This window comes from Argiope bruennichi, chromosome 6, assembly GCF_947563725.1.
Source record: "Argiope bruennichi chromosome 6, qqArgBrue1.1, whole genome shotgun sequence".
NCBI classification, from domain to species: domain Eukaryota; kingdom Metazoa; phylum Arthropoda; class Arachnida; order Araneae; family Araneidae; genus Argiope; species Argiope bruennichi.
Window position 1 is genome coordinate 72,477,648 of NC_079156.1, and position 11,173 is coordinate 72,488,820.

At 34.3% G+C, this 11,173-nt stretch overlaps 1 protein-coding gene across 4 annotated transcripts in view; it reads left to right on the forward strand.

The window, feature by feature from the left end:
* Positions 1 to 10,836, forward strand: part of LOC129972782 (sialin-like) — a 72,717-nt gene extending 61,881 nt beyond the window's left edge. For all 4 annotated transcript variants that reach the window (XM_056087044.1, XM_056087043.1, XM_056087041.1 and 1 more), the window contains exons 9-11: positions 152 to 307; positions 9,928 to 10,013; positions 10,390 to 10,836. In XM_056087044.1, the coding sequence (XP_055943019.1) occupies positions 152 to 307; positions 9,928 to 10,013; positions 10,390 to 10,569 (422 nt within the window). In that variant the 3' untranslated portion in view covers positions 10,570 to 10,836. The remainder of the gene's footprint in view (positions 1 to 151; positions 308 to 9,927; positions 10,014 to 10,389) is intronic.
* Positions 10,837 to 11,173: the final 337 nt, after the last annotated feature.

Below are 11,173 nucleotides of genomic sequence, written 5' to 3' on the forward strand. Positions count from 1 at the left end.
ATTTATAACTTAAACCTTATAAATAGAAGTTTTTTACATTTTCAAACATATGTATATAAATTTAATTAATAAATAAAAATCGATTAAGCTTGTTTTGTTGAATTCATGTGTAACGATGGTGTTACTAAATATGCAATAATTCGGTTTTTAGGTTTATTTGGTCCTGCTCTTTGCTGTTTAGGGATTATAGCGGCAGGTTGCCACGCACAACTGATTATTGTTTTGCTGTGTCTTACCATGTGTCTCAATGATTTCGTATATTCTGGATTTAATGTCACGCACATTGACATGAGCCCAGATTATGCAGGTTAGTTACTTCTGTTTAAGTACTTCTGTCAGTGTTACTCCGAATGCGGAGTATCTATTAAAAGACATTTAAAACAGCCAACACTGATTTGGGAATTATAGCAACAGATTGCTATGTCTCGCCATGTTTTTAAAGGGTTTCGTATATTCTGGATTTAATGTCCCGTACATTGACATGGGCCAAGGTTATGCAGGTTAGTTACTTCTGTTTAAGTACTTCTGTCAGTGTTACTCCGAATGCGGAGTATCTATTAAAAGACATTTAAAACAGCCAACACTGATTTGGGAATTATAGCAACAGATTGCTATGTCTCGCCATGTTTTTAAAGGGTTTCGTATATTCTGGATTTAATGTCCCGTACATTGACATGGGCCAAGGTTATGCAGGTTAGTTACTTCTGTTTAAGTACTTCTGTCAGTGTTACTCCGAATGCGGAGTATCTATTAAAAGACATTTAAAACAGCCAACACTGATTTGGGAATTATAGCAACAGATTGCTATGTCTCGCCATGTTTTTAAAGGGTTTCGTATATTCTGGATTTAATGTCCCGTACATTGACATGGGCCAAGGTTATGCAGGTTAGTTACTTCTGTTTAAGTACTTCTGTCAGTGTTACTCCGAATGCGGAGTATCTATTAAAAGACATTTAAAACAGCCAACACTGATTTGGGAATTATAGCAACAGATTGCTATGTCTCGCCATGTTTTTAAAGGGTTTCGTATATTCTGGATTTAATGTCCCGTACATTGACATGGGCCAAGGTTATGCAGGTTAGTTACTTCTGTTTAAGTACTTCTGTCAGTGTTACTCCGAATGCGGAGTATCTATTAAAAGACATTTAAAACAGCCAACACTGATTTGGGAATTATAGCAACAGATTGCTATGTCTCGCCATGTTTTTAAAGGGTTTCGTATATTCTGGATTTAATGTCCCGTACATTGACATGGGCCAAGGTTATGCAGGTTAGTTACTTCTGTTTAAGTACTTCTGTCAGTGTTACTCCGAATGCGGAGTATCTATTAAAAGACATTTAAAACAGCCAACACTGATTTGGGAATTATAGCAACAGATTGCTATGTCTCGCCATGTTTTTAAAGGGTTTCGTATATTCTGGATTTAATGTCCCGTACATTGACATGGGCCAAGGTTATGCAGTTTAGTTACTTCTGTTTAAGTACTTCTGTCAGTGTTACTCCGAATGCGGAGTATCTATTAAAAGACATTTAAAACAGCCAACACTGATTTGGGAATTATAGCAACAGATTGCTATGTCTCGCCATGTTTTTAAAGGGTTTCGTATATTCTGGATTTAATGTCCCGTACATTGACATGGGCCAAGGTTATGCAGGTTAGTTACTTCTGTTTAAGTACTTCTGTCAGTGTTACTCCGAATGCGGAGTATCTATTAAAAGACATTTAAAACAGCCAACACTGATTTGGGAATTATAGCAACAGATTGCTATGTCTCGCCATGTTTTTAAAGGGTTTCGTATATTCTGGATTTAATGTCCCGTACATTGACATGGGCCAAGGTTATGCAGGTTAGTTACTTCTGTTTAAGTACTTCTGTCAGTGTTACTCCGAATGCGGAGTATCTATTAAAAGACATTTAAAACAGCCAACACTGATTTGGGAATTATAGCAACAGATTGCTATGTCTCGCCATGTTTTTAAAGGGTTTCGTATATTCTGGATTTAATGTCCCGTACATTGACATGGGCCAAGGTTATGCAGTTTAGTTACTTCTGTTTAAGTACTTCTGTCAGTGTTACTCCGAATGCGGAGTATCTATTAAAAGACATTTAAAACAGCCAACACTGATTTGGGAATTATAGCAACAGATTGCTATGTCTCGCCATGTTTTTAAAGGGTTTCGTATATTCTGGATTTAATGTCCCGTACATTGACATGGGCCAAGGTTATGCAGTTTAGTTACTTCTGTTTAAGTACTTCTGTCAGTGTTACTCCGAATGCGGAGTATCTATTAAAAGACATTTAAAACAGCCAACACTGATTTGGGAATTATAGCAACAGATTGCTATGTCTCGCCATGTTTTTAAAGGGTTTCGTATATTCTGGATTTAATGTCCCGTACATTGACATGGGCCAAGGTTATGCAGTTTAGTTACTTCTGTTTAAGTACTTCTGTCAGTGTTACTCCGAATGCGGAGTATCTATTAAAAGACATTTAAAACAGCCAACACTGATTTGGGAATTATAGCAACAGATTGCTATGTCTCGCCATGTTTTTAAAGGGTTTCGTATATTCTGGATTTAATGTCCCGTACATTGACATGGGCCAAGGTTATGCAGGTTAGTTACTTCTGTTTAAGTACTTCTGTCAGTGTTACTCCGAATGCGGAGTATCTATTAAAAGACATTTAAAACAGCCAACACTGATTTGGGAATTATAGCAACAGATTGCTATGTCTCGCCATGTTTTTAAAGGGTTTCGTATATTCTGGATTTAATGTCCCGTACATTGACATGGGCCAAGGTTATGCAGTTTAGTTACTTCTGTTTAAGTACTTCTGTCAGTGTTACTCCGAATGCGGAATATCTATTAAAAGACATTTAAAACAGCCAACACTGATTTGGGAATTATAGCAACAGATTGCTATGTCTCGCCATGTTTTTAAAGGGTTTCGTATATTCTGGATTTAATGTCCCGTACATTGACATGGGCCAAGGTTATGCAGTTTAGTTACTTCTGTTTAAGTACTTCTGTCAGTGTTACTCCGAATGCGGAGTATCTATTAAAAGACATTTAAAACAGCCAACACTGATTTGGGAATTATAGCAACAGATTGCTATGTCTCGCCATGTTTTTAAAGGGTTTCGTATATTCTGGATTTAATGTCCCGTACATTGACATGGGCCAAGGTTATGCAGGTTAGTTACTTCTGTTTAAGTACTTCTGTCAGTGTTACTCCGAATGCGGAGTATCTATTAAAAGACATTTAAAACAGCCAACACTGATTTGGGAATTATAGCAACAGATTGCTATGTCTCGCCATGTTTTTAAAGGGTTTCGTATATTCTGGATTTAATGTCCCGTACATTGACATGGGCCAAGGTTATGCAGTTTAGTTACTTCTGTTTAAGTACTTCTGTCAGTGTTACTCCGAATGCGGAGTATCTATTAAAAGACATTTAAAACAGCCAACACTGATTTGGGAATTATAGCAACAGATTGCTATGTCTCGCCATGTTTTTAAAGGGTTTCGTATATTCTGGATTTAATGTCCCGTACATTGACATGGGCCAAGGTTATGCAGGTTAGTTACTTCTGTTTAAGTACTTCTGTCAGTGTTACTCCGAATGCGGAGTATCTATTAAAAGACATTTAAAACAGCCAACACTGATTTGGGAATTATAGCAACAGATTGCTATGTCTCGCCATGTTTTTAAAGGGTTTCGTATATTCTGGATTTAATGTCCCGTACATTGACATGGGCCAAGGTTATGCAGGTTAGTTACTTCTGTTTAAGTACTTCTGTCAGTGTTACTCCGAATGCGGAGTATCTATTAAAAGACATTTAAAACAGCCAACACTGATTTGGGAATTATAGCAACAGATTGCTATGTCTCGCCATGTTTTTAAAGGGTTTCGTATATTCTGGATTTAATGTCCCGTACATTGACATGGGCCAAGGTTATGCAGTTTAGTTACTTCTGTTTAAGTACTTCTGTCAGTGTTACTCCGAATGCGGAGTATCTATTAAAAGACATTTAAAACAGCCAACACTGATTTGGGAATTATAGCAACAGATTGCTATGTCTCGCCATGTTTTTAAAGGGTTTCGTATATTCTGGATTTAATGTCCCGTACATTGACATGGGCCAAGGTTATGCAGTTTAGTTACTTCTGTTTAAGTACTTCTGTCAGTGTTACTCCGAATGCGGAGTATCTATTAAAAGACATTTAAAACAGCCAACACTGATTTGGGAATTATAGCAACAGATTGCTATGTCTCGCCATGTTTTTAAAGGGTTTCGTATATTCTGGATTTAATGTCCCGTACATTGACATGGGCCAAGGTTATGCAGTTTAGTTACTTCTGTTTAAGTACTTCTGTCAGTGTTACTCCGAATGCGGAGTATCTATTAAAAGACATTTAAAACAGCCAACACTGATTTGGGAATTATAGCAACAGATTGCTATGTCTCGCCATGTTTTTAAAGGGTTTCGTATATTCTGGATTTAATGTCCCGTACATTGACATGGGCCAAGGTTATGCAGTTTAGTTACTTCTGTTTAAGTACTTCTGTCAGTGTTACTCCGAATGCGGAGTATCTATTAAAAGACATTTAAAACAGCCAACACTGATTTGGGAATTATAGCAACAGATTGCTATGTCTCGCCATGTTTTTAAAGGGTTTCGTATATTCTGGATTTAATGTCCCGTACATTGACATGGGCCAAGGTTATGCAGTTTAGTTACTTCTGTTTAAGTACTTCTGTCAGTGTTACTCCAAATGCGGAGTATCTATTAAAAGACATTTAAAACAGCCAACACTGATTTGGGAATTATAGCAACAGATTGCTATGTCTCGCCATGTTTTTAAAGGGTTTCGTATATTCTGGATTTAATGTCCCGTACATTGACATGGGCCAAGGTTATGCAGTTTAGTTACTTCTGTTTAAGTACTTCTGTCAGTGTTACTCCGAATGCGGAGTATCTATTAAAAGACATTTAAAACAGCCAACACTGATTTGGGAATTATAGCAACAGATTGCTATGTCTCGTCATGTTTTTAAAGGGTTTCGTATATTCTGGATTTAATGTCCCGTACATTGACATGGGCCAAGGTTATGCAGTTTAGTTACTTCTGTTTAAGTACTTCTGTCAGTGTTACTCCGAATGCGGAGTATCTATTAAAAGACATTTAAAACAGCCAACACTGATTTGGGAATTATAGCAACAGATTGCTATGTCTCGCCATGTTTTTAAAGGGTTTCGTATATTCTGGATTTAATGTCCCGTACATTGACATGGGCCAAGGTTATGCAGTTTAGTTACTTCTGTTTAAGTACTTCTGTCAGTGTTACTCCGAATGCGGAGTATCTATTAAAAGACATTTAAAACAGCCAACACTGATTTGGGAATTATAGCAACAGATTGCTATGTCTCGCCATGTTTTTAAAGGGTTTCGTATATTCTGGATTTAATGTCCCGTACATTGACATGGGCCAAGGTTATGCAGTTTAGTTACTTCTGTTTAAGTACTTCTGTCAGTGTTACTCCGAATGCGGAGTATCTATTAAAAGACATTTAAAACAGCCAACACTGATTTGGGAATTATAGCAACAGATTGCTATGTCTCGCCATGTTTTTAAAGGGTTTCGTATATTCTGGATTTAATGTCCCGTACATTGACATGGGCCAAGGTTATGCAGTTTAGTTACTTCTGTTTAAGTACTTCTGTCAGTGTTACTCCGAATGCGGAGTATCTATTAAAAGACATTTAAAACAGCCAACACTGATTTGGGAATTATAGCAACAGATTGCTATGTCTCGCCATGTTTTTAAAGGGTTTCGTATATTCTGGATTTAATGTCCCGTACATTGACATGGGCCAAGGTTATGCAGTTTAGTTACTTCTGTTTAAGTACTTCTGTCAGTGTTACTCCGAATGCGGAGTATCTATTAAAAGACATTTAAAACAGCCAACACTGATTTGGGAATTATAGCAACAGATTGCTATGTCTCGCCATGTTTTTAAAGGGTTTCGTATATTCTGGATTTAATGTCCCGTACATTGACATGGGCCAAGGTTATGCAGTTTAGTTACTTCTGTTTAAGTACTTCTGTCAGTGTTACTCCGAATGCGGAGTATCTATTAAAAGACATTTAAAACAGCCAACACTGATTTGGGAATTATAGCAACAGATTGCTATGTCTCGCCATGTTTTTAAAGGGTTTCGTATATTCTGGATTTAATGTCCCGTACATTGACATGGGCCAAGGTTATGCAGTTTAGTTACTTCTGTTTAAGTACTTCTGTCAGTGTTACTCCGAATGCGGAGTATCTATTAAAAGACATTTAAAACAGCCAACACTGATTTGGGAATTATAGCAACAGATTGCTATGTCTCGTCATGTTTTTAAAGGGTTTCGTATATTCTGGATTTAATGTCCCGTACATTGACATGGGCCAAGGTTATGCAGTTTAGTTACTTCTGTTTAAGTACTTCTGTCAGTGTTACTCCGAATGCGGAGTATCTATTAAAAGACATTTAAAACAGCCAACACTGATTTGGGAATTATAGCAACAGATTGCTATGTCTCGCCATGTTTTTAAAGGGTTTCGTATATTCTGGATTTAATGTCCCGTACATTGACATGGGCCAAGGTTATGCAGTTTAGTTACTTCTGTTTAAGTACTTCTGTCAGTGTTACTCCGAATGCGGAGTATCTATTAAAAGACATTTAAAACAGCCAACACTGATTTGGGAATTATAGCAACAGATTGCTATGTCTCGCCATGTTTTTAAAGGGTTTCGTATATTCTGGATTTAATGTCCCGTACATTGACATGGGCCAAGGTTATGCAGTTTAGTTACTTCTGTTTAAGTACATCTGTCAGTGTTACTCCGAATGCGGAGTATCTATTAAAAGACATTTAAAACAGCCAACACTGATTTGGGAATTATAGCAACAGATTGCTATGTCTCGCCATGTTTTTAAAGGGTTTCGTATATTCTGGATTTAATGTCACGTACATTGACATGGGCCAAGGTTATGCAGTTTAGTTATTTCTACATAAGTACTTCTACCAACGTTCTCCAGGTACAGGATAATAAATGCCTTTTTAAAGGCCACCGTTAATTTAGGAATCATTCCGCAAAATTGCAAGGCACAACAAATCATTGCTATGTCTCGCCATGTTTCTAAATGGATTCGTATATTCCGGATTTAATGTCACGCGCACCGATATGGCCCCATATTATGTAGTTTAGTTACTTCTATTTAAATACTTCTACAAGTATTATTTGAGTAGCAAGGGTGCAGATTAATAGAGATCTCTTAAAGACCAAAATTGAAAATTTTGGTTGGTTTCAAAAATTTGACTGTTAGAAACATTTTTCCCGTCTCTTTTTAATCATATTTTAATCTAGAAATTGAAAAAAAAAATAATAATTCTTGTGATTATTTTTGTATGATTAAGGTCACTATGTATAATTTATACTAATTGCAAGAATATCACAGAACGATCATTTGAATTCGAAGCAATTTCATGATTGTTGTCAGCCGAACACATTGATAAGGAAAGATGTTTCTGGGTTGCAATACAAACAATTGAAATCCTATAAAATGAAAAAAAAAATAATAAAAAAACACTTATCAACCCAGATCCTGAAAAATCAAAATTAAAATACACCATACTATTTAAGATTTGATAATAAAGTTTAATACTTTTTTGCTAATTTAAATGAAATTTTTAAAATAATTCTTCTGTTTCTTTAAATATTGATTTAATAATATATTTAATTTTTTTTCAATTCCTACTATTAGCTCCCACGCTCCCTATATATATATATATATATATCTTGTTCGAATTTTTAATCGTTAATAAAATACTTTTTATTCATCCACTCAAGTTCAAATACATTTTTTAACTTGTAGTGGATGACATTTGATGTTTATACAATTTTTTTCAAATATTAATTAATTAAATTTGTCCAGTAATTTCTATTTGGTCGCCAGGTCGCCAAATGGCCGCCAAGTTTGTCGTCAAGCTCTGAGATTACTGACGCTACACCCGATCATAAATAATATATGTATAAATAATAAAAAGTAGCTAAAATAATTTTTTTTGTTGATCTAAGTAGGAATTGAATTAATTTTTTTTATATATTACTTGTTTTTGAATGGAAGATTGCAATTTTTTTTAAAAATCATATTTTGTTTCATGGTTTACGGTTAAGAAATAACAAAAAAACATTCGAAAGAGCTGGCAAACACTAGAAAATCACAGCAGTTTCTAAGCATTTGTGCTTTTTTTTTTCAACTTAAAAGTATAAGACTCAGTATGGCGTGTTCTGTATTTCTTAATCTAACAAAGAAAGCTAAGCACATATTTTTGACACCTTTTTCTTTTCACCGATTAGATCCAGAATTTGATAATTATCTACGATTTTTGCCATATGACAACATTCTAAATTTTATTAATGTAGTAAGTCGTTGCATTCTTGAGTAATCGCAATCACAGAAATGTAATTATATAACTTATGGTCCCCTTCTTGGCGGATTTGATTCAAAATTTAATACAGATTTATAAGTTTAATGTTGAATCCGTATACCCAATTTCATCTATAAAACTCTTCACATTTTTTGAATTATCATTTTCTCGTGTATACTTACAGACTGCTTTCTGAAAAATTTCGTCTAAATTCTGACAGAAATCTCCAAATTTGGAGTTAAGACTACGTAAAAAGTCATTACTTAATGCGTTATGTACTAGGTCTTACGATTCTTATGTACTAGGTCTTTGTACATTTTGTATACGAAAAAGTGAAAAGCAAAATGCTGTTTGTGGTTACCAAAATTCATTCTGTAGTACTTGTTCAAAGACATTTAGAAATTTGTGCCAATAATAAATAAACAGTTCAACAAAAAGAGACGCTACTTGCAGTGCATTTGATTTGATCGATTGAAAGAAGTCAAAAGCTACTTTTCAGAAGTGACTTATCAATGGGACCTTTTCATACTCTCATCCCCTAACGAAGAGCAACCACGTCAATAATCTGTAAAAAACATAGCTTTACAATCATGCATATTCTCATGGTATATGTGGTTGCATATGTATTCTTATGGTATATACAATAAAAAGCTACCACAGCTCTGCCTTAATGTTCAAACTAAGCTGAATCCCAGAAATTGAAACTGCATAATAGTGAACCTAGTATAGTACGCATGGTGTGACTCATGCGTTCATTCCTCATTCTGAGGTGCAACCCATCGTCAGAAAGAGGATAAGTTGCTTCTCGACAGTATTGTACCCACCAGGAAAACGAACCAATCGAAATATAAAAATTTTTTATCCTATGTTTGAAGTATTAACTATGCATAGTGTATCATTCTTTTTCTCTATATATCATTCTTTCATTTGCCTAAAATAGAAGGATTTTTTAATTAGCCAATCACTATTTTGAAAAATAGTCTCCTAAATTGACTAATTTAATTAAGTGTCTGTTCCCCACCAGGGACAGAACAGGTGTGGGATCAGGAGCTCTTGGTATAATGGTTGGTTTTCACTTCATTGACTACCATAATAATGTTGTAGATTCGAATTAACCTTCACGGGAAGTTCCTCCTTCGGGAAAGATTTTGCTTGGATGTCGATAACAATTAAAATCAAATCTCATTTGTCACTTTTGAGCTATCGCAACTACGATCCTTCAAATACGCTGGTTGCTTATGCAGGGTGGGGATAACTCCAAAGTTATTTGATTATAAAATCAGCTTTATGATACATATCGAAAATGCTAGCTTCAGTTGTAATTGACTATAATACTGCTGCAAATGCTATTTCCAAATAATAATTATGTGATTCATGTGACTTATTACTCATTATTATATTGTTCATAACTAAATCATAATTATTTTTAGGTGTCCTTTTTGCTATAACCAATACTATTTCTAATACTGCTGGAATTCTTAGCCCTACAATTGTCGGTCTTCTTACAGCGAATGGGGTAAGAAATACCTCTTTTATCTACAACTAGCATTTCCATTGCAGCTGCATATGTGATATTGAAATCAGTAAAGAAAAATGAAGTTGAGTGAACGTAACAATTAACATAAGACAAATGTTACCCTTAAACTTCCCGACTCTTGATTTAAATAATTTCTAACATTGTCTACTTAATAGTGGATTATCTCTGAATTTTTAATTAAAAAAGCTGTGAAATTATCGTAAATTTCATTCGAACACATTTGTTTAATTGAAATTTGTAACCATTTAATAGATTAGAATATTAGATTTATCATTTAAATTATAAAAGGAATGAATGTTTTTTTTTTCTCAATTTGAATCTAAAATTATGTGATACACATGCTTTTTTTTTTCAGGAAACTGTTGAAAATTGGAATAAAATATTTTTCATCACATCAGCAGTTTACGTTTCGTGCGGATTGTTCTACGCCATTTTCGCTTCGGCTGAAGTCCAACCTTGGGGATTGGCAAACAGAGACACTCAGAAAGTTGATGAAAAGAAAATGAAAATATTTTTTATAGAGCCGACAAGTTGAATGATCTTTATATTAGGAAGAAAATATTAAATCTTGCACAAAGCTCCATCTGTTTTAAAGAGAAAATTGTATTATATATGTTGTACAATATTGTAAAATATACCATGTAGAATTCTGAACTGTTAATTTCAATTGCATTTTAACCAAATTATTATTAAAAGAAACACAAAGAAAGTTGCTCAAAACAATATTTTTTTATAGAGCCAGCAAGTTGATAGTCTCTATATTAGGAAAAAAATGATATTTTTTGTTTCACAAAACTCCATGTGTTTTAAAGAGAAGATTGTAATATATATGTTGTACAATATTGTAAAATATAGTATGTGGAATCTTGAGCTTTTGATTTCAATTGCATTTTTAATTAAATTATATATATATTGAAATCTGAATTGTATGTATTTTTATTTCTTCATGAAAATCGATATATTTACGCTTCGTACACAGAACAGAATATCCTTGCTCCAAGTATCATTCATATTTTACTCCACTGAATCAGTGTAAATTGAATAAAGCAAATATAGAAAAGTAATCTAAATACAACAGCATATGAAACTAAAGGATGGGTAAAGCTTTTATTTCATATTTAATCATGAGTATAAAGCAA